General features: G+C 55.3%; 1 protein-coding gene across 7 annotated transcripts in view; it reads left to right on the top strand.

The window, feature by feature from the left end:
• The window catches only part of RBM10 (RNA binding motif protein 10), a 30,454-nt gene extending 12,851 nt beyond the window's left edge, over nt 1-17,603 (top strand). For 2 of the 7 annotated variants that reach the window (XM_007104168.4, XM_028482688.2), the window contains 22 exons: nt 2,349-2,532; nt 4,009-4,239; nt 6,093-6,162; nt 8,137-8,210; nt 9,639-9,725; nt 11,807-11,867; nt 12,012-12,188; nt 12,570-12,730; nt 12,906-13,003; nt 13,090-13,177; nt 13,783-13,969; nt 14,073-14,215; nt 14,301-14,418; nt 14,502-14,593; nt 14,681-14,845; nt 15,837-15,986; nt 16,082-16,147; nt 16,223-16,411; nt 16,491-16,565; nt 16,855-16,961; nt 17,037-17,166; nt 17,259-17,603. In XM_007104168.4, coding sequence (XP_007104230.1) covers nt 2,349-2,532; nt 4,009-4,239; nt 6,093-6,162; nt 8,137-8,210; nt 9,639-9,725; nt 11,807-11,867; nt 12,012-12,188; nt 12,570-12,730; nt 12,906-13,003; nt 13,090-13,177; nt 13,783-13,969; nt 14,073-14,215; nt 14,301-14,418; nt 14,502-14,593; nt 14,681-14,845; nt 15,837-15,986; nt 16,082-16,147; nt 16,223-16,411; nt 16,491-16,565; nt 16,855-16,961; nt 17,037-17,166; nt 17,259-17,384 — 2,779 coding nt within the window. In that variant the 3' untranslated portion in view covers nt 17,385-17,603. Of the gene's footprint in view, nt 1-2,306; nt 2,533-4,008; nt 4,240-6,092; nt 6,163-8,136; nt 8,211-9,638; nt 9,726-11,806; nt 11,868-12,011; nt 12,189-12,569; nt 12,731-12,905; nt 13,004-13,089; nt 13,178-13,782; nt 13,970-14,072; nt 14,216-14,300; nt 14,419-14,501; nt 14,594-14,680; nt 14,846-15,836; nt 15,987-16,081; nt 16,148-16,222; nt 16,412-16,490; nt 16,566-16,854; nt 16,962-17,036; nt 17,167-17,258 lie in introns of all 7 variants that reach the window. The other 5 variants (XM_028482684.2, XM_028482685.2, XM_055081871.1 and 2 more) reach the window with 5 other exon arrangements.
• The last annotated feature ends 3,732 nt before the right edge of the window (nt 17,604-21,335 follow it).

Below are 21,335 nucleotides of genomic sequence, written 5' to 3'. Positions count from 1 at the left end.
GCGGCTAGGCCCGTGAGCCGTGGCCGCTGAGCCTGCACGTCCGGAGCCTGTGCTCCGCAAAGGGAGAGGCCACAACAGTGAGAGGCCCGCGTACCGCAAAAAAAAAAAAAAAAAAAAAAAAAATAGTCTTTTCTTCTGTGGCTTCTGGATTTGGGTCATAGTTTTCCCCATTTCAGGATTATCAAAAAACTATCTCGTGTTTTATTCTTCTTTTCCTCTATGGTTTAATTTCTTCCATTTAAATCTTTGACCCATTTCAAATGTATCCTGGCTTATATGTGTGAAGTATAGTCATAAGATCTTGCACATGTCTAGGTATTTAACCTTTTGGATGCAGTGATACTTGGGATCTTTCTATTTCTAAACAGTGGCTCTCTGAATACATGCACAATATTTATTTCTGCATATTAATTTTGAACCCAGCATCTTTACTGATTTATCTTATTATTTATAATCATTTCTCAGTTGATTCTCTTAGGCTTAGGCAGATACATCCTCATATCATCTACAAGTAATGGTAATTTTACCTTTTCCTTTCCAGCTTTTAATCTTTTTTTTTCCTTTGTTTAATTGTTTAATAGCGAGTATCTTAGAATAATGTTAATAATGGTGTTGATAATGGATATTCTAGTATCAGGATTGGGATCCTACTAGTAGTAGTCTATGGTGGTGTCCATTTTTGTCTTGTTTTAAGTAGATATGTATTGGTTGCTTTTAGAATACTTTTAGAGGGAGTTTCCTGGTGGTCCAATGGTTCCTCAGTGCTCTTTAGAGTCATTATTTTATCAAAGAATAATTATTGGGCACCTGCTGAGTATTAGGCACTAAGCTAAGCTTTGGGGAATAGGGCAGTGAACCGAACAGGTGGTTCCCTCATCTCCCAAAACTCAGCCTAGTAATTTTTTAAATCATCAAAGAAATGCACATTAAATCAATGTTGAGATAATTATTTTACAGTTATTGCAGTAGGAGAAATTTTAACAAAACAGCTGCCAGGGGCTTTGCTCGTGGCGCAGTGGTTAAGAATCCGCCTGCCAGTGCAGGGGACACGGGTTCGAGCCCTGGTCCAGGAAGATCCCACATGCCGCGGAGCAACTAAGCCCATGTGCCACAAATACTGAGCCTGCACTCTAGAGCCCACGAGCCACGACTACTGAGCCCATGCGCCACAACTGCTGAAGCCCGCATGCCTAGAGCCCGTGTTCCGCAACAAGAGAAGCCACCGCAATGAGAAGCCCGCGCACCACAACAAAGAGTAGGCCCTGCTTGCGCCAACCAGAGAAAAGCCCACGCGAAATAAATGCATACATACATACAATGAGAAGCCCGCGTACCACAACGAAGAGTAGCCTCTGCTCGCCACAACCAGAGAAAAGCCCACGCGAAATACATACGTCCATACATACATACGTAGGAGAAGCCCGCGTCGTACCGCAACGAAGAGTAGCCTCCGCTCGCCGCAACCAGAGAAAAGCCCGCGCGAAATAAATAAATAAATAGATACATACATACATACAATGAGAAGCCCGCGTACCACAACGAAGAGTAGCGCCCGCACAAAATAAATAAATACATACATACATACATACATACAATGAGAAGCCCGCGTACCACAATGAAGAGTAGCGCCCGCGCGAAATAAATAGATACATACATACAATGAGAAGCCCGCGTACTGCAACGCAGAGTAGCCTCCACTCGCCGCAACCAGAGAAGAGCCCGTGCGAAATAAATACATACATACAATGAGAAGCCCGCGTACTGCAACGCAGAGTAGCCTCCGCTCGCCGCAACCAGAGAAAAGCCCGCGCAAAATAAATACATACATACATACATACATACGTACAAACAGCTGCCAGTGCTAGCAAGGTGACCGTGGAACAGAGGGGCAGGCTAGCGCAGTGCACGATGAGGTGGAAGGAAAGAGGTCGGCAGGGACCTCATCCCGGAGGACCCTGCAGACCTTGTAGGACCTTGGTGAGCATTTTGGTGTTTCGTAAGGAGTAATATGGTTGGGCTTGATTGACTTAGCCTTGTGAAACCCTCACTTACATTTGGGGTATAGAGAGTGAACTAGGGGAGGCCTGGGTGGAGGTGAGGGGACCAGTCGGGGTTCCACATCTGAGGGCCCAGTGAGGGAATGGAGAGGTGGGGAGGGGAAGGAGAGAAGTGGGTTAGATTTGAGGGAGAGGTGGGAGCCAGCTTGCCCCACAGGGTCAGCATGTAGGGATCTCTGTCAGGGGGCGGGGCTGAGGGTCTAGAGGGAGGGGGCGGGTGGGGTCACTCTCACCTCTCGCACCTTTCAGAAAGGACTGCCCTCTCTTCCCTCCCCATCCTTCTTTCCCCAGAGGGGGTCGTGGAGACAGGACTGGCCGTTACGGAGCCGCCGATCGTTCACAGGATGATGGCGGGGAGAACCGCAGCCGGGATCACGACTACCGGGACATGGACTACCGCTCATATCCCCGCGAGTATGGCAGCCAGGAGGGCAAGCACGACTATGACGACTCGTCTGAGGAGCAGAGTGCAGAGGTGAGGGTAGGGGAGGGCCAGCTCCCGCAGGGCCTCTGTCTGGCTGCAGCACCGTGTGCAGGTAGCTCTCAGCTCCCATGCCTTCAGACTGTGCTCGGTGGCTTTGCCTCACCTGGAGGGTCTGTCCCCACTCCCCTCTCTGAGGGCTCCTCTCCCAAGTTGGGTCTCCCTAACTTCCACGTGCTTGGCTCTATACTTCTGAGGGCCCCTGGCCACCACCTGTCTCCCTTCTTCCCTGTTGTTCAGGGTTCACTGCAAGCCCTATACTGCCTGCTCCCAGCCAATTTGGGGACCCGGCATCTAGGGTTGGGAGGGCGCTTGAATATCACTTGGATATCACCAAGCAGAGCAGCTCTCGGGGGCTGACCGTGGGCATTCCCAGTGGTGGCAGAGCCTCTAGACAGAAGGGGAAGTCCCCTCAGGCCTCTCCTTTGAGCTCAGAAGCTAGCCATTTCCGTTTTGGATAGTTAGCCCTGGCCTGAGTGGGGAAGCATGATGCTCACCATCAGGGAGCCCCCATCTGACGGGAAGAAGCAGCCTTGCCTTATGGGAACCCCAAGTTGAGGGGGTGTCAGGGCCCTGGTCCACACAGGCAGACAGCTCTCCTTTCCAGTGGGAAGCAGAGTGTGGGCTGCCAGCCACTCTCCGGGGGGTCCAGTGGAAAGACCCCTGTGGTGGGCAACTAAGCTTCCTCAGTGGCAGCTGTGAGCTGTGCCTGGATGTCTCCAGGACACTGGCTGGGCCCTGGGTGGACCAGGAAGAGTGGAGCGCTGAGTTATCTGGCCTCCGTGAGGGCAGGAGGGGTGTGGACCCAGGCCTGGCTTGCTTAGTCCTGAAAGGGTGGTTTGGGCAACGCCCAGGAATCCAGTGACCACACCCTGTTAGGAGAGAGCCTGGTGGTGATGGAGGACTGGCCAGGCAGAGGATCAGGGACCGGAGGGCAGCGCTGTAGCCCTTGCACCTTTGCCAGCCCCTGCTAGCTGGCTCTGGCTGAGGTCTTAAGCTATTCCTAAACCCACGACTTGGTGGCAGGGCCCAGGCTGGGAATCTTAAGCGAGGTGTGGCCTTCCATGGCACAAGGAACAGTTGTGCACATGCTAGCTGAGCTGGCGAGGGAGGATGGGGGAGAAACAGAGCAGGGTTTAGTGTGCCAACCCCAAATGGTCTCTTCCCAAGGAGGTTTTAAATGGTGTCTGGTCACCTGTCTGTGGGAGTTCCTCTCCCACACCAATACTGCCACCGGCCTCTCCCCACTCCCCACCAAAGCATCCCCCAAAAGCATCCTGGGGACAATCTCCAACCCCAGAAGGGTTGCAGTCCAGGGCCTACCCACCTTGCCTGCCCCAAGCCTTTAGCCGGAGCCCGCCCACCCCTGGCTTTCAGAGCCTGCCTGCCTCGGAGAGCCAGCGGCCAGCTCCTAGGCCCACCCCAGACTGACTGCCCGTCTGGTGTCTCTCATCTCATTCTGTTGGCCAGGATTCCTACGAGGCCTCCCCGGGCTCCGAGACTCAGCGTAGGCGGCGGCGGCGGCACAGGCACAGCCCCACCGGCCCACCAGGCTTCCCCCGAGACGGCGACTATCGGGACCAGGACTATCGGACCGAGCAAGGGGAGGAGGAGGAGGAGGAGGAGGAGGAGGAGGAGGAGGAGAAGGCCAGTAACATCGTCATGCTGAGGATGCTGCCACAGGCAGCCACTGAGGATGACGTACGTGCCCCCCGTGTCCCTGGGCAGGTGGCAGAGCAGGAGGCCAGGCTGGGTCTCCCCCAGGGCCCTCAGCTTCTCCCTTACCCCCAACCTCAGCACCTTTCATGCCTTATCCCCACTAGTTTCTGTCCGCCAGCACTGATCCGTCCCCTGGGTAGGCCCTGTTGTCTCCTAGTCTGGAAGGGAGGAGCGTTGGATAGGCTGACTTGGCCCAGGGGCTGTGGTGGTGGGTGGGGGAGGGAACAGAGCATTCCTTCTGCACATTCCACTGGCCATCCATCCATTCTGCAAATGTCCATCAAAGGCCAGATGCTCACCAGTCCCAGTGCCAGATATTTCTGGTGGCAGAGATGATGCGGAGACCCTGCGGCCTGGGGGGGTGGGGAGGTCCCCCGTGGGATTTTCTGAGGTTTTATTCTCATTCCCCGCCCTCCACCCTCTTTTGCCAGCAGCATCAGATCTCCTCACTGGCACGACCACAGAGCCTTGGGTTCTCCTTTGACTTCATTGCTGCTGCAGCCTTCCCACCCTGTTTTCCTGTGTGACGTTCCCTCCGATCCTCCTCCCTTCTCGTGCAGACCTCTCCTAGAGAGCGGGAAAACCCCAAGTGGGCCACTAGAACAGCCTCCTCACTAGCCTCCCCAGTTCTCCTCCTCCCCACTGACCGTGAATTCTCTGCTCATCTCTCCTCTGAAACCTGCTGGCTGCCAATGTTGTCGCAGAGAAAATCCCACCTGTGTGTTTGAGAGCTTTCAGGTCTGGCCCACCTGCACTGTTCTGGGTCAGACGGTAACTGAGTGCTGACATATGTGGAGGATTTATCACAGGGTGGGCCACATGTCAGGTCTGATTTAATCTGCACAGCCACCCTGTAGGGAAGGTACTCTTTGTATTTTCATTCTACGGATGAGGAAGCCAGGCCCCCAGCAGTGAAGCAGTTTGCCTCAGGTCCCACAGCCAGTGAGTGGCACAGCAGAGTTGGGGTCTGAACCTGGACAGCTGAACCCCAGAGCCCACATTCTAGCTGTTTCCTGAGCTCTCCCTGAGTGTTAGCAGTCCTGATCTGCTCCTCTATGTCTTTCTTTTTCATCCTTGTATGTGTATGTTTAATTTCCCTTCTGTTGTTGAACCTGATGAGGAAACTGAGGCCCAGAGGCATTAAGGCTGCTGCCCAAGAATGCCCAGCACAGGCTCCCAGTCGCTTGCGAGAGGCACCACTGGCCTAGAGACTCTGCCTCGCCTGGTCCAAATCCCAAATTGCATCTGCAGCTTCCCTCTGGCTTAGGTCATCCAGGAAGCTTTCCAAATCCCACGGCCATGCCTTTTGGTTTCCACCCCAAGTTACTGCTCCATTTATGGTCTAGCACACATGGTTGGGGTTTGCTTAGACCCCAGTCCTTCCCAGTTTCATACTTGTGTCATGGGTCTCTCTTGATGCAAGCCGGAGGGCAGTCCCTTTGCAAAGGGCCAGAATTGCTTGCCAGCTTTCCTTGCTCTGTGGCTGCACCAAGCCTTTGTCAGACCACCCCTGCCCACCATTCTTGAGCTGCTGGCTCGCTTGCTCTCTTGCTGTTCTCCACCCCTGAGGGTTGTTACGCTGCCATGCTTCACCTTGCACCACGCCCCTTTTTTTCATTTGACTCACTCTGCAAGTCTGGGGCTGAAAGCTGAGACTGGGTACTGGTGTGGGGCTGGGGCTGTGGTCACTTGGGGGAAAGCCCTGAGAGAGGGAGAGGAGACAGTGTGTGCACACCCCCTATGACCCTCCGGGGTCCTGGAGGCCTCCAGCCAGCCTCAGGTACCCAGTAGCCCCGTCGTGCTGAGCTTGCTCCAATCCGTATCTCCCCGTACAGATCCGTGGCCAGCTACAGTCCCACGGCGTCCAAGCACGGGAGGTCCGGCTGATGCGGAACAAATCCTCAGGTGAGCTTTTGTTCTAGTACCCTCCTCTTCCGCTGGCCAGCCTCAGCCTCCGAGTCTCCCTCCTGCCTCTGCCTTTTCCCTCACCCTCCCTACCCTGCCTTCTTGCCACAGCTGGGAATGGGCAGCTTGGGGGTACCCTCTCTTCTTCTCTCCCCCTCATCCCATTCTCCTCACAGCTCCGGCCAGTAGCCTCTTGTGCGAGGCTGTCAGGGAGGGGTTGCAGCTCTGAGATGAGCTGAGTGCTCCCCGGGGGCAGGGCCAGGGCCAGGCTCTGGGGAACCTCCTCTTTGGGACTCTGAGTATCTGAGATGGTAACCCCATCCCCCCAGTAGCCTTCCTTCCCTCTCCTTTCTTCTCCTTCCCCTGCCCCTTGCTCTCCCCCACATTTTTCTGTTAACAGCCTCTGACCAGAAAGAGGTCTGACACGGCCCCACCCATGTGTCCCAAGAGGGGAGGCAGGGGATGGCTCTTGTCCAAGGGTGCATCCCAAGGAGCAGCCAGGATTGCTGGCCTCACTTGTTCCCTCCCTCCCTCTTGCAGGCTGCTTGGAGCTGGCCTGAGGTTAGTAGGGTGGTGGGGGGTTGTCTCTGCAGGACCTCTGGCCCAGGCTCCCCAGGGCAGGCACAGTGGGGCCTCGTTCTGCCTGGGCTTCTCTCTGCATCTCTCAGTCTCTTTCCTCCCCACGCCTCCATCTCTCCAAGTGGAGAATAGGCATTGTTGTCACTGCAAAAAACTTAACTCTTCTTGAGCAAATTTCCGCTGTAATTTTAGACCCACTCAATTTTGTGTGAATAGTTTACAGTTTCTGCCTATTTCTCACCTTCCTCTCTCCTTCTCTCTCTCTCTCTCTCTCTCTCTCTCTCTCTCTCTCTCTCTCTCTCTCTCTCTCTCTCTCTCTCTCTTCTCTCTCTCTCTCTCTTTAATTATACCATTCCATCCTCCTGTGCATCCTAATGGTTATTTCTTCGGAGATCAAGCATGCCTCTCAAGTCCTGCCGTGTCTAAGCCCTCCCTGTGTGTGCACCTCCAAAGAAGGAGCTACTTTCCCGTGGTCTCAAGCCCTGGATCCTTTTCCCAGCCCTGGCCAGGCCTGGAGTCTCTCTTGATAGCATGTAGGTCTTGCTCTGCTGTACCCCAGCCAAGCTGACAGGATTCTGGTCTCCCTGAGGCGGTGTCCCAGGTGCAGTCCTCTCTGTGGCCCTGGGCGCTTCTCCCAGGTACCTGCTGATTCTTTAAGATCTACCTGGAAGATCCTGGCCCCCATTCTCCTGCTGTCTTGGAGGACCTGGACTGTAGGTGGCTGTAATCTTCCCAGCTTGGCCCTGAGGTGGCTCCCTGGTGAGGCCAACCTTCCCTGGACTGTGGTGAGGCTGAGGTGACCTTCTGTCCCTAACTCCCTCTGGTTCCTGTTGGGCCTAGAGCCTTCCCAGCCTCCTCGAGCAGCCTGGCCCAGCTTCTCTTTTGGTCCTTTGATTAAACACCTGTTACAGGACCCCTCCTGGGCTGCCCTGGCCTTGTGCTGGGCCCCACCATTTGGTTATTTATTCTGGCCCATGTGAAGCCAGCAGCCTGCCCATCTGTCCTCCTTCCTTCTCTGGAGACCTCTCCTTGTACCCTTTCCCTCCCAGCTCCTTCTCTCCATGTCTGTCACCCCAGGCTGTCCGGGCAGGTGTGCCTGAGCCCCATCTCTCTGTCTTTCTTCCCAGCTGGCGTGTGTGTATCCCCTGCCCCCAACCCCTCTCCAGCTCTGTTTTCTTCCCTCCTGCTTCCCTCTTTCCTGTGCCTCCCGACCATCTACCTTGCCTCCCACACCCTGGTCTTTCTTTGCTTCTTTCTCTCCCTTTCTTCCTTTTTCCTCTCCCCACTTCCCTCTCTGCCCCCCAGTCCTCTCCCCTCGGGTCCCGCCCCCGGGAACGCCGTGTGTCCAAAGCTGTTGACTAACCCACTGCGTCTGTATCTGAATGCTGTCTCCAGGTCAGAGCCGGGGCTTCGCCTTCGTCGAGTTTAGTCACTTGCAGGACGCTACACGATGGATGGAAGCCAATCAGGTTGCTTTGCCGCACTTGAACCCCCCCCCCAAACAAATACTACTTTGTAATCGAGCGCTCCCCATCGCCTGATTCTTACGGACACAGTTCCCTGCCCTGTGGCCCTGTGTCCCATCCCCCCACCCCCTCTCTCTCCCCCTTCCTGACCCTCACTATCTCCTCTTCCCATCTCTCGCTACCCACTGGGCTTCCCATCAAGAACCCACACTCACCACTGGCCCTTCCCACTGGCCAGGCACTAGCTCTGCCTCTCTTCCTCTCCTGGCTGAGCTTTCAGAGAAAGGGCTGCCTTGGGGGTGGGGTGGGGATGGGGTTCTTCCACCTAAGTTCCCACTCCCCGGGGGACCGCCCTGCTCTGGGGTCAGGCAGAGCCAGGACTCTGTTCCACTCTTGGGCACCGCTGGAAGTCCAGCCATTGGGTAATTTAGCTGTTGGCACACTAACTAGCAAGTCCTGTTTTGCCAGCTCTGTCCCTGCATGTGAGTTCGGTCCTTTGATTTCCATGAGACAGGCCAGCACTGCTCTGTTGATCGAAAGTACCAGTCAAGAGTGATGGTTTCATTCACCAGGACTCACTTCGGTCACCCCACCCCTCCCACTGCACCTAGCCCCCACAGGAGTCACCACTTGCCCCACTCCACTAGGGACAGGCCTGCCCTCTCAGCGAGGAGCCGTGCTGTCCGGAAGGGAGGGGAGCCTGCTCCCCCAGCCTGGCACGGGCTCCCAACCCAGCAGCTTTGGGACCTTCAGAGACCCAAAGCTTCTGCTCGCCCACCCAGAGCCCAGCTCACTGGTGTGGGGCACTGAAGGAAAGCCTCAGGGGAGGAAGGGGCGATGTGGTCGAAGGGAGGCTCAGCAGGGGCGGCCCTGGGGCCATCTCTGCCGGTCCACAGGCTAGTGCCATGGGCCCAGGACCCAGCCAGCCACGGGAAGACAGCCTTACAGCAGGACCGTCCATCTTTTAAATATGGCTCTTTCTTTTTCCCCTTCTCCAGCACTAGTGCGCGTGCACTCTCTCTTTCTCTCTTTCTCTCCCCTCCTCTCCCTCCCCTCCCCTCCCAGTCCCCCCTCATCCCAAGTGTAGCCTGTGTAGTGCTGGCCCTGGGTGTGGCCTGGCAGTGTCAGGGCCGAGTGGGGGTTTCCCCCGCTGTCCGGCAAGCTTCGGGCAGCTGAGCACTGTGTGCCTGGTGGCGTGTGTTCACGTGTGCGTGCGCGTGCCCGGAAAGGCAGCAAACAGCTGCGCCCGAGGGCTGTGGCGCTTTCCCTCCCTCCTTCCCTTCCTTCTTCCCTCGTCAGTTCTCCGACCTCCCTCCGTTCCCTGTCCCTCATCCATCCAGCTGAAGGGCTCGCTCACTCTCTTCTCCTGTGCTGAGACGGTGCGTGGGGCACTGCTGCCCAGGCCTCACTGTGCTCTGCTTTTCCCTGCAGCACTCCCTCAACATCCTGGGCCAGAAGGTGTCCATGCACTACAGCGACCCCAAGCCCAAGATCAATGAGGACTGGCTGTGTAATAAGGTACAGGGGCGGTGGCAACGTCTCTGTCTCCCCGGGGCCTCTGAGTGGCGTGGGTGTGGAGGACTGGCTCAGCTCAAGCAGCGCTGCTCCTTGCCACCCACCCACCAGTTTGTACTGAGCTTTCACTTGGCGCCAGGCTCTGCCCTCATGCGGCACGATCTTGCCTGAAGCCCCAGTAGACTTGAAACAGATGTTTATGTAAGTGACTAGTGACAGTGGAGGCATAATGTGATCTATAAAATGTGGGCTTCAGAACCAGACTAGCTGAAGTTAGACTCTCCCAAATCTGCCTTGATTTTCGTCAGGGTATTTAACCTCTCTTTGCCTCACTCTCCCCATCTCTACGATGCAAATACCAATGACCCCGCTCCCCAAAGGTGGTTGGGAGGATTGAAATGTGGTGATGAGAGGGTAACACTTGGAACGACACCTGGCCTGCTGTTAACAATGTTCAGTGTCAGCTCTTGTCCTGAAGGAACGTGTAGTGTGTTCTGAGAGCCAGTGTCAGGTGACCCAAACTCTGACAAAGCCATGTCCGCCTGAGACTGAGGGTACAAGCTGTAGCTCTTTGCAGTCATATTCCCTAAGAGGAGCCTGAGGCTCAGAGAGATGGAACCTTGAGTTGTGCCTTGCTCCTGATCGTGGGCCATGGATGCCACCGTGAGTTCAGATCTCCCCTGGGGCTAGCCTCACAAGCAGCCTTGGGACTCTATAGCCTCACCTCCTGCAGCCGGCTGGCAGCCCTGAGACCTAAGGGGAGACCTGAGAGCTTGCGGAGGCCCTCTCCCCAAGAGGAGCTCTGCCCAGTAAGGGGAGTGGTTCCTGCTTATTTCAAAACCAAAAAAGTAATATCAGAAGGTGGGTGTCCAACCTCTCTGGAGAGGTAGGGACAGAGTGACGGGAGGACTCCATCCCTCCTGTATTTTCAGATACTCCTTGAAACTAGGGGATTCTCTTCTTTTCTCTCCTTTATCCACCACACCCTGTTGCTCTCCAGTCTTGTCACTTCCATCACAGAAACGCCCCCTCTTGCCATTCCCACTGCTCAGGCCAGCCCTCACCTCCTCCCCCACACAGTCGCCACAGGCCCCTCTCTGGTGTGCTGGCCTCTTGCCTCTTTCTCCCACTCCCTCACTGGTGACATTCCTCAAAACCACTTCTGACCACGTCCCTCCTCCTCTGCTGAAAACCCCCCCACAACTCTGAGCTTGAGTGTGACTACCCTCTGTGATCTAGTGTCACCTTCCCTGTCCAGCCTTTGCTTTTGCCTCTCTCCTCACCCTCCTACACAAAATCTCTTGCTGCCTCCGCCAGCAGTCGCTTCCCAGAAAAACCAAACCAAACTCTTGGACCTCCCAGATCAAACAGCCCTGATGACTATACCCAGCTGAGTGAGCTGGGCCTCTAGGCCCGCTCCCCTCCCAGAGCCCCTGCGGGGGACCATTTCTACAGACTCACCTGCTGCCCCTCTGTGCTACATCTGCTCCCCACTGTTAGGCCAGGAGGGCAGAGGCCACGTCCTGCACGGAGCCTGGCACGGGAGCAGTGCTTAGTACCTGACCATGGATCAGAGATAGAAATGTGGTGAAAGCTGGGGGTCTCCAGAGCTGCAATATCCCAGGCAGATTTATTTCTCAAGAATGGCAGGATCCAACCCAGTCCTCGAGATGAAGGAGGGGTGGGAGTCTGGCAAGAGAGGGGCTGCTGGCTTTCAGGGATAGAAATAACAAAGGTTTCTGAATAGGGAAGTACATTTTGGGAAGAGGAACCTACCAAAGGGACTTTGGAGGTGGGGGCATTTCTGGGAGTTGGTACCTCGGAGCAGGCGGCAGTTGGTAACAGAGGTGGGGGAGTTATGGATTCCTGAGTTGAGGGGTTGGCACTGAGGACAAATTTGAGACCATGTAAAGGGAAGATTCACGGGACCGAGGATGACAGCCGGAGCCCCAAAGCCGCCTGCCACCCCTGACCCTGGGACCTTCCCGGGGCGTGGCGGGTTCCCTGGGGGATCTCTGGATCCACGTTTGGAGGGCGCAGTGGAAAGCCCCACCCCCTCTGATAGCCTGGCCTGTGCCTCGCAGTGTGGCGTCCAGAACTTCAAACGCCGTGAGAAGTGCTTCAAATGTGGTGTGCCCAAGTCAGGTATGGCCCTTCTACCTCCCTCTTCCCCGGGACGTTGCTGGGAAGGGGGAGAAGGGTGAGGGGCCAGTGCTCTGGGAGGAGGGAGACCAGCCTGGGAGCCCCCTCCCCCTTTGTCACTGGCCTGTCTTCTGCCGCCCCTGACAGAGGCAGAGCAGAAGCTGCCCCTGGGCGCAAGGTTGGATCAGCAGACGCTACCACTGGGTGGTCGGGAGCTAAGCCAGGGCCTGCTGCCCCTGCCACAGCCCTACCAGGCCCAGGGAGTGCTGGCCTCCCAGGCCCTGTCACAGGGCTCGGAGCCGAGCTCAGAGAACGCCAACGACAGTGAGTCAGTTGTTCCTTCCTTCCTCCCTGCCCTAGGGTGTCTAGGCTGGGCTCTCCAAGGCCAGAGAGATGGTGGTGACGAGGACTTCATCCTCCCAGGGGCTTCTGCCTGGTGGGGGGACAGACATGTAATGTAGGGAAAGCAGAGGAAGAGCATTGCCACACTCGACTTTGGGGGTGTGTTGAGAAGGTTCTCAGCAGGTGGGCGCCTGAGCTGGGACTTGGACTGACAAGCAGAGTTTATCTGAGAGGAAGAGGTGAGGGGAAGCAGCAAGCGCAAGGACGCGGAGGCCAGGGGAGAGGGAGCAGTGGGGAGCTACTGGAGGGCAGGGCCGGGGCGGAATATCAGGGCTGCTCCCTAATGCTGGGCCCTTCCTGCAGCCATCATTTTGCGCAACCTGAACCCACACAGCACCATGGACTCCATCCTGGGGGCCCTGGCACCCTACGCAGTGCTGTCCTCCTCCAACGTACGCGTCATCAAGGACAAGCAGACCCAACTGAACCGTGGCTTTGCCTTCATCCAGCTCTCCACCATCGTGGTGAGGGCGGCACAGGGGGGGGCCGGGCAGCCAGGATCCCGGCCCCCGGGGCAGGGAGGAGGGACCCTGACCCTAGCCCCCCACCGCGGCCCCAAGCCTGGAAATGGGGCAGTGGAGCCGGGGACCTCCCCGGGCCTGACCCTTCTGCCCCTGCCCCCCACCCCTCCTCCCCCAGGAGGCAGCCCAGCTGCTGCAGATCCTGCAGGCCCTGCACCCGCCGCTCACCATCGATGGCAAGACCATCAACGTTGAGTTTGCCAAGGGTTCTAAGAGGTCAGGACCCCACCTGTGTCCTTTCCCAGCTTGCCCCCCAGTTTGGGGCCTCCTGTCTCACTCCCAGTCTCTGACATCCTCCCCAGGGACATGGCCTCCAACGAAGGCAGTCGCATCAATGCTGCCTCTGTGGCCAGCACTGCCATTGCCGCAGCCCAGTGGGCCATCTCGCAGGTACTCAGAGACTCCCCTCCACCCCAGCATCCCTGTACCTGGGCCACCTCCACCCTCCCACTCCCTATCTGCAAACAGGAGGTCTGGCTTGCTGTTTTGGCTTCCTGTGGCCCCGAAAACCTCTCACAGTGGTCGCCGGTGGGGTCTGTGGGGTCCTCACTGCAGCTCCCTTCCCAGGCACCTCCTCCCAGGCTTTCCTTTTCAGCGCCGTCGCGGCTGCTTTTCTGTTCTGTTTGGTAGTTATATATCATCCTGAATTGTTACAACCTTTCTTGATAAAAGGGAATTTATAAGTGGCTGTAAGAAAATTGGCAGATGAGAATAAAGAAGGGGAGGATGGTATCTTCCTTGGTCTGACACCCAACACATGTATCATGCAACACACGTACCAGTGTCAGCCCTGGGAGTGTTTTGGCGTGTGTCTTTGTTCCAGTCTTGTTTTTGTCACCATCCTGCTCTGCTCTGGCCGGGTGGCCCTTGTTTGAGGGCTGCATGCTTTCTGTCAGCAGACACTTGCTTCACCTGTGGGCAGACGTCTCTTAGCCGGTTCCCCTCCCCTCTGTGCCCCCTCCTCTGCTAATGAACCCCTCCCACCTGCCCCTCAGGCCTCCCAGGGTGGGGAGGGTGCCTGGGCCACCCCCGAGGAGCCACCGGTCGACTACAGCTACTACCAACAGGATGAGGGCTATGGCGGCAGCCAGGGCACAGAGTCCTCTCTCTATGCCCATGGCTACCTCAAGGGCGCGAAGGGCCCCGGCATCACTGGAACCAAAGGGGACCCGGCCGGAGCAGGTTAGCCTCAGCATCTCTCCCTGAGCCCATGGTGGGGACTGGCAAGCATAGGGTCCTGGGCCCTGCCATTCACATTCTCCTTTTTCCCTGTCCCCCTTTACAGGTCCCGAGGCCTCCCTGGAGCCTGGGGCAGACTCTGTGTCCCTGCAGGCTTTCTCCCGCACCCAGCCTGGTGCCACCCCTGGCGTCTACCAGCAGTCAGCAGCTGAAGCGAGCGGCAGCCAGGGCACTGCTGCCAACAGCCAGGTGAGGAAAATCAAGGGAGGTCCTGGGGGCCATGGGGGCACTGGTAGACACTGAGGCCTGTTCCCCTGTCTTGCCCTGTGACTAGTCATACACCATCATGTCACCCGCTGTGCTCAAATCTGAGCTCCAGAGCCCCAGCCATCCCAGCTCTTCCCTGCCACCAGCCACGAGCCCCTCTGCCCAGGAGCCCTACAGCCAGTACCGTGAGTAGCCATGGCCTGCGGTGAGGGGTGGGGAGTTCCTTAACAAAGCAGAGAGGAGTGCGACCCCCCTTCTCACTCTCCAGCTGTTCCTGACGTCTCCACCTACCAGTACGACGAGACATCTGGCTACTACTATGACCCCCAGACTGGCCTCTACTACGACCCCAACTCTCAGGTGATAGGGCAGTCTGGGGAGTGGGCGGGGTCTGCAGTCCCCTCCTCGAGGTCTTCCCTCACGCCCCTTCTCCCCCACCTCCCCCAGTACTACTACAATGCTCAGAGCCAGCAGTACCTGTACTGGGATGGGGAAAGGCGGACCTATGTTCCTGCCCTGGAGCAGTCAGCTGATGGGCATAAGGAAACGGGGGCGCCCTCAAAGGAGGGCAAAGAGAAGAAGGAAAAGCACAAGACCAAGACGGCCCAACAGGTGAACACTGGGAGTCCAGCAGTCACTGGCTGGCCGTTAGGTGTCTTCTGATGAGTGCCATTCTGTCATCTGTTATCCTCCACTGCCAAGGGAGGGGATGGCAGTAGATGTGCACGTGGGCAGTAGTTGTGCTCCGGAGAGATCAGGCTCCCGGTCCGGCTCTGCTCTTTGCTGCGTGACCTTGAGCCAGGGCCATCTCCCTACCAGGTACATGGTAGGGCTGCCCACCTCCCTGAGGTGGCCAGTGTCATCCAAGTGTGCCCTGTCTGCTTTCCCATCCCCTGGTGGGAACCTTTGTGCTGTTGGTGGCAATGTGGGCTGGTGTGGGCACGCCTGAAGCCAGGCTAGCCCTGCCTGTGGAAACAAATGCGCATGCATGCTCCTTTGGGCCCAGAACCCCACCTGAGGGTGTGTCCGTGTCTGTCTGTGTATATATATCCCAGAGAACTTCTCACGGGCCCATCAGGGGGTGGGCAGGAAGACAACCATCGCAGTGTTCTGTGGTGGTGGGCAGTTGGAGGGAACCTCAGTGTCTTGTCTGTGGAGGAAGAGTGTGACAGTCTGGGTGCAACACTTAGAAGCAAGAACTACGTGTTCCTTTGGCCACCCGGTAAATTCTAAAAATGGTGTTGTGCCTGGGGGTCGGGGTTGGGCAACGACATGGAACATGGCATAGTATCACACTTGTAAATTAAAATTATACACAGAGCAAGCCATTCTATGCATTTTAGAACGATAAAATGAAAACACACGGCAAACCTAATAGCGTGGGTGCCCATGAGGAGAATGGGGGCACAGCCGGGGAGGGGCTTGCTGAGGAGCACCGATGACAGGATGACAGAGAAATGGGGACTTTCACCTCCGCCTCTCTCACCTTCTGCTTGAGGCTGCAGGGCAGGAAGGGTCGGACTGCTGCAAGGGCAGAGGTTGGAGTTGGTGACCCCAGCAGTTGGAGGATTCCTAAGAGCCTCACCCCCACCCTCGCCCTTAGATTGCCAAGGATATGGAACGCTGGGCCCGCAGCCTCAACAAGCAAAAAGAAAACTTCAAAAACAGCTTCCAGCCCATCAGTTCCCTACGAGACGATGAAAGGCGCGAGTCGGCCACTGCAGATGCCGGCTACGCCATCCTCGAGAAGAAGGTGTGTGTGGCTGTCCATCCGCGCCCTGCCCCCAGTCTTGTCATCCCTTTGGTCCTTCCGTGGAGTCTCTGAATTTCTGTGTCCCTCCACCCCAGGGAGCACTAGCCGAGAGACAGCACACCAGCATGGACCTCCCAAAACTCGCCAGTGATGACCGCCCAGTGAGTGCCCAGGGTGGAAAGAAGGGCAGGGCTCTGAGCTAGCCAGGCCTGACCTCTCACCCTCACCTTTTTCAGAGCCCACCGAGGGGGCTGGTGGCGGCCTACAGCGGGGAGAGTGACAGTGAGGAGGAGCAGGAGCGCGGGGGCCCAGAGCGGGAGGAGAAGCTCACCGACTGGCAGAAGCTGGCCTGCCTGCTCTGCCGGCGCCAGTTCCCCAGCAAGGAGGCGCTCATCCGGCACCAGCAGCTCTCCGGGCTCCACAAGGTGACCGAGGGAGGCTTGGCAGGGAGCCCTGTCCTGGCCCGGCCCAGCCGCTTCACTCCTCCTCCTGTCCTCCTTGCAGCAAAACCTTGAGATTCACCGGCGAGCCCACCTGTCAGAAAATGAGCTGGAGGCACTTGAGAAGAACGACATGGAGGTGAGGTGTGACCCACTCCTGGGCTCCATCCCTCCGTCCCTTACCAAGCGCTCCATCCGTGCAGGCAGCTGGCGCTCAGGTTCCTCAGCTAGACACAGCCTGGCTGCCATCAGCCACCTCGCGTCCTATCCCTGCAAGGCTTCTTCCCGATTCCCCCATGCTGGCTGCTGGCATTTACAGGACCACAGATCTGTTCGCCAGATCTAGCTCCCTGTGGGGGCCCCCCAGCTGTGCCCATGTTTCCTGCAAATAGCGATCAGCTCCTTCATTCTCACACACACTCTTTCAGCAAATGAAGTACCGGGACCGTGCAGCTGAACGCAGAGAGAAGTATGGCATCCCTGAGCCGCCGGAGCCCAAGAGGAGGAAGTATAGCGGCATGTCTGCGGCCTCTGTGTGAGTGCCCGGGGCCAGGTCGGGGGCCTGGGGCTGGCAGGCCAGTCACTCACACTGTGTCACTGTCTCCTGCAGGGACTTTGAGCAGCCCACGCGGGATGGGCTGGGCAGTGACAACATTGGCAGTCGCATGCTCCAGGCTATGGGCTGGAAAGAGGGCAGTGGCCTGGGCCGCAAAAAACAGGGCATTGTGACTCCCATTGAGGTGAGTCTGCGGGGATCCCGTCCCCACCCTCCAGTACTCTGCTGTAGCCCTGGCCCCCGCTCAACCTGACAGAGTCTGCCTCCCTCACACAGGCCCAGACACGGGTGCGGGGCTCCGGCTTGGGTGCCCGAGGCAGCTCCTATGGGGTCACCTCAACCGAGTCATACAAGGAGACGCTGCACAAGACAATGGTGACCCGCTTCAACGAGGCCCAGTGAGCAGCTGCAAGACCCGCTTATACTTATGTCGCGGGTGTCCAGCCTGGAACGGGGGAGGATGAAATGTTGGGTGGTCAGAGCGGGGCCCTGCGCCTGTCTACCAGCTCAACTCCGCAGCCAGAGAGGCCCTGACCAAGTCAGACTTTTGAGTTGGTGACTTTTATTGGAAAACTGGCCTGGGATCATGTCTTTCTTTTTGTAATAAAAGCTGAAAAGTCTGCAGCTTGCATGTCTCTTTCTCATGTCCCAGAGTGCTTTGTGGCCCACACAGATACAGGGACATAAACACAGATGGACAATATCTTGGTCACAGCCCCTCACCATTATCGGGTCCAGCAGGTCATGCTGTACCAGGAAACCAAGCACCACCAGGGCACCGTCAGGCTTGAAGACCCTCTGGGTCAGAGCCAGGACTAGGAACCCCCCATCCCCTGGCCTTGCCACCCCACAGCTGCACTTGCTGTACGGCTGCAAGGCTAAACTGTACTTGGGTCTGGGGACAATGCCTGAGGGCATCTCTGAGTGAACAACGATAGGCACTCTGGCGCCAGTGGGCCCTGTGCCCTCAACAGGCTGATGACCCCAGAGGTGTGGAGATAAGAGAATCAGCCTGCCAGTCCCAGGGATGCCCCACCAGTTGGATCCACCCTCGTCCCCATCCGCTCCACGGCTTTTACCACAGCACCCTATCCCTCCAGTCCCACTAACCAGTCTACACCCTGTGATTCACAAGTATGCGTGTGCTCTCAGCACAGGTCTGAGTACAGTGGAACACAAAGCTGGGGCTGCCTTCTCCAGGCCTTGGGGGGCTGGGCTGTGAAACGGGGCCAGGAACCACCCCTCCCCAAAACAAACATGCTTTTAAGACAAGAAGGTGGAAGGGAGGTAGTGTAGGAAGAGCAAGTGATTCAAAGCCCCTCCTCCCTCACTTAGTAGTCTGCATTATGACATTACCCTACACAAGTTGTAAGGAGAGGGATGAAAAAGCCCGAGGCTGGTGTAATCTTGATCCCCAAAACAGATGAGATAATTCAAGAAGAGAACATTTCAAGCCACTTACACCTGTAGATTAAAAGTCCTTAATAAAGTCTTAGCTAGGGCTTCCCTGGTGGTGCAGTGGTTAAGAATCCGCCTGCCAATGCAGGGGACATGGGTTCGAGCCCTGATCTGGGAAGATCCCACATGCTGTGGAGCAACTAAGCTAGTGCACCACAACTACTGAGTCTGCACTCTAGAGCCTGTGAGCCACAACTACTGAGCCCATGTGACACAACTACTGAAGCCCGCATGCCTAGAGCCCATGCTCCGCAGCAAGAGAAGCCACCACAATGAAAAGCCCACTCAAGGAAGAGTAGCCCCCGCATGCCGCAGCTAGAGAAAGCCTGCACCCAGCAACAAAGACCCAACACAGCCAAAAAGAAATAAATTTATTTTTAAAAAAAATCTTAGCTAAATGAATCCAATATTATATTTAGCAAATATGTTTTGATCAAATAGTTTATCTCAGGAATGCAAAATTGAGTCAACATTAGAGAAGCTATATAAGTAGTGCTCTACATTAACAGACCAAACGTAATAATCTCAACCACAGAAAGAGCATCTGATAAGTTTCAAGAATCCATAAATCCATACTTACAGAAATTAATGGATAAAAGAATAAATACATGGAGGAGAAGAGAAATATCTCCTACACAGTAGAATGTCAACTAATAATCACAGCACAATGATGATGTTCTGTTAATGTTATGAAATCTCTGGGTGCTAAAGCTAGCAGTTACACTTTGATGTAAACAGGATATTTACACAGATTCTAAGTATCTCTCCATGAGATACATGTTAGTTAATTCCAAAGGGGGAAAATAGTATCTTTACAGTAGAGGAACCTGGCAGATACCATCTTAATGAGGGGAACAAAGTGAACATTTTCAGTATTAAAGTCCTGAGCCATCTGATAGGATGAAATGAGGAGACAGCATCACTTTTGTGATATTCCCAGGCAATATGCAGAACACAAATCTAACCACAAGGAAACATCAGACAAAGCCAAACTGAGGGACAGTCTACAAAATTCCTGGCTTATAATCTTCGAAAGTGTCAATGTCATGAAGGTCAAGGGAACACTGAAGAACCGTTCCAGATTGAAGGAGACATCCCATTTGAATGTTCAAATGTTACCTCCTGGCTACCCCATTTAAAGTTACAAACTCTGCCCTGCCATAGTCCCTACGCCCCTTTCTTGCATTCTTTTTCTCCATGACATTTCTCAATTTCTAACATACTATAAGTTTTCTTACTTTTCTATAGTCTCCTTCACTAGAATGAAAACATCACGAGGGAAGGGACTTTTGTCTGCCTTGCTCACCACTGTGTCCCCAATGCCTCGAACAGGGTTTGGCACATACCAGACCATGGAAGCATGAATAAATACACACACCACAACTGTTCAAATCATTCTCATCCTCAAGACTCCATTTTTTTTAACGGCTAATACATAGAGTCCCTAGGGACCTCCCTGGTGGCACAGTGGTTAAGAATCCACCTGCCAATGCAGGGGCCATGGGTTCGAGCCCTGGTCCGGGAAGATCTCACATGCGGCAGAGCAACTAAGCCCATGCGCCACAACTACTGAAGCCCGCGGTGCCTAGAGCCCGTGCTCTGCAACAAGAGAAGCCACTGCAATTAGAAGCCTGCGCACTGCAACGAAGAGTAGCCCCTAGAGAAAGCCCGCGCACAGCAACGAAGACCCAATGCAGCCAAAAATAAATAAATAAACAAATAAATTTATTAAAAAATAAAAATAACGAATCCCTAAAAATCCATAAGAGGTACAACAACCCAATAGAAAATGGATAAAGGAGACAGAAAATTCCTAGAAAACAAGAACTGCAAATACCTTTAAATATATGAAAAGATGCCCAAGTTCACGCCTAATAAGAGAAATACACATTATAATTACACCCGATTGGCAAACATCCAAAGGCTTGACAATCTGCTCGGTGAGGCTGTGAACCAGCTGCACTCTCATACGTGGCTGGGGGCAATGCGAATGATACAACTCTCACCCCCACTTCCCCTTTCTCCCTGCTTTCTTACCTCCACAGGCTTTTGTTCAAGCTGTTCCCTCCGACTGGGATGCCCTTCCGTCTCACTTGGGAAAGTCCAAAGTCCAAATCCTGCCTCAATTACTCCTCCTGATCCATTTGAAGGCAATCAATTCTTCAGAGAAGTCGGCCACACCCACGGCTTCAGTTGCCACCTCTGATGGCGCCCAAATCCATCCACAGAAACTCAGATCTAGTCCCCAAACTGTTCACTCAACCAACACATACCAGACCGTGGATATCTAACAGGCATCAAAAATGTAACACATCTGGGGACTTCCCTGGTGGCGCAGTGGTTAAGAATCCGCCTGCCAGTGCAGGGGACACGGGCTCGATCCCTGGTCCGGGAAGATCCCACATGCCACGGAGCAACTAAGCCCATGCGCCACAACTACTGAACCTGCACTCTAAAGCCCGCGAGCCACAACTACTGAGCCTGCACACCTAGAGGCCCTGCTCTGCAACAGGAGAAGCCACTGCAATGAGAAGCCCGTGCACCACAACAGAGTAGCCCCCCTTGCCCAAACTAGAGAAAGTCCACGTGCAGCAACGAAGACCCAACACAGCCATAAATAAATAAATAAATAAATAAATAAATAAATAAATAATGTAACATGTCTGAAAACCAACTCCTGATTTTGCCCCATGCCTGCTCCTAATGGAGTATTTCCCCTGTCAATGACAACTCCATCCTTCCAGCAGCTCAGGCTAGAAACCCACGGGTCACCCAGGATTCCTCTCTATTTTTCATGCACTGTATCCGATTTCTCAGCAAATCCTGGTGTCTTTACCTTCAAAATCAATTCAAAATAGAACCCCACCCACTTCCTCTTTTACCACCTTGGTCTGA

The sequence above is a fragment of the Physeter macrocephalus genome, chromosome 21 (genome assembly GCF_002837175.3).
Source record: "Physeter macrocephalus isolate SW-GA chromosome 21, ASM283717v5, whole genome shotgun sequence".
Lineage (NCBI taxonomy): Eukaryota > Metazoa > Chordata > Mammalia > Artiodactyla > Physeteridae > Physeter > Physeter macrocephalus.
Note: the sequence above shows the minus strand (reverse complement) of the source record. Positions and strands in the feature narration are given on the sequence as shown.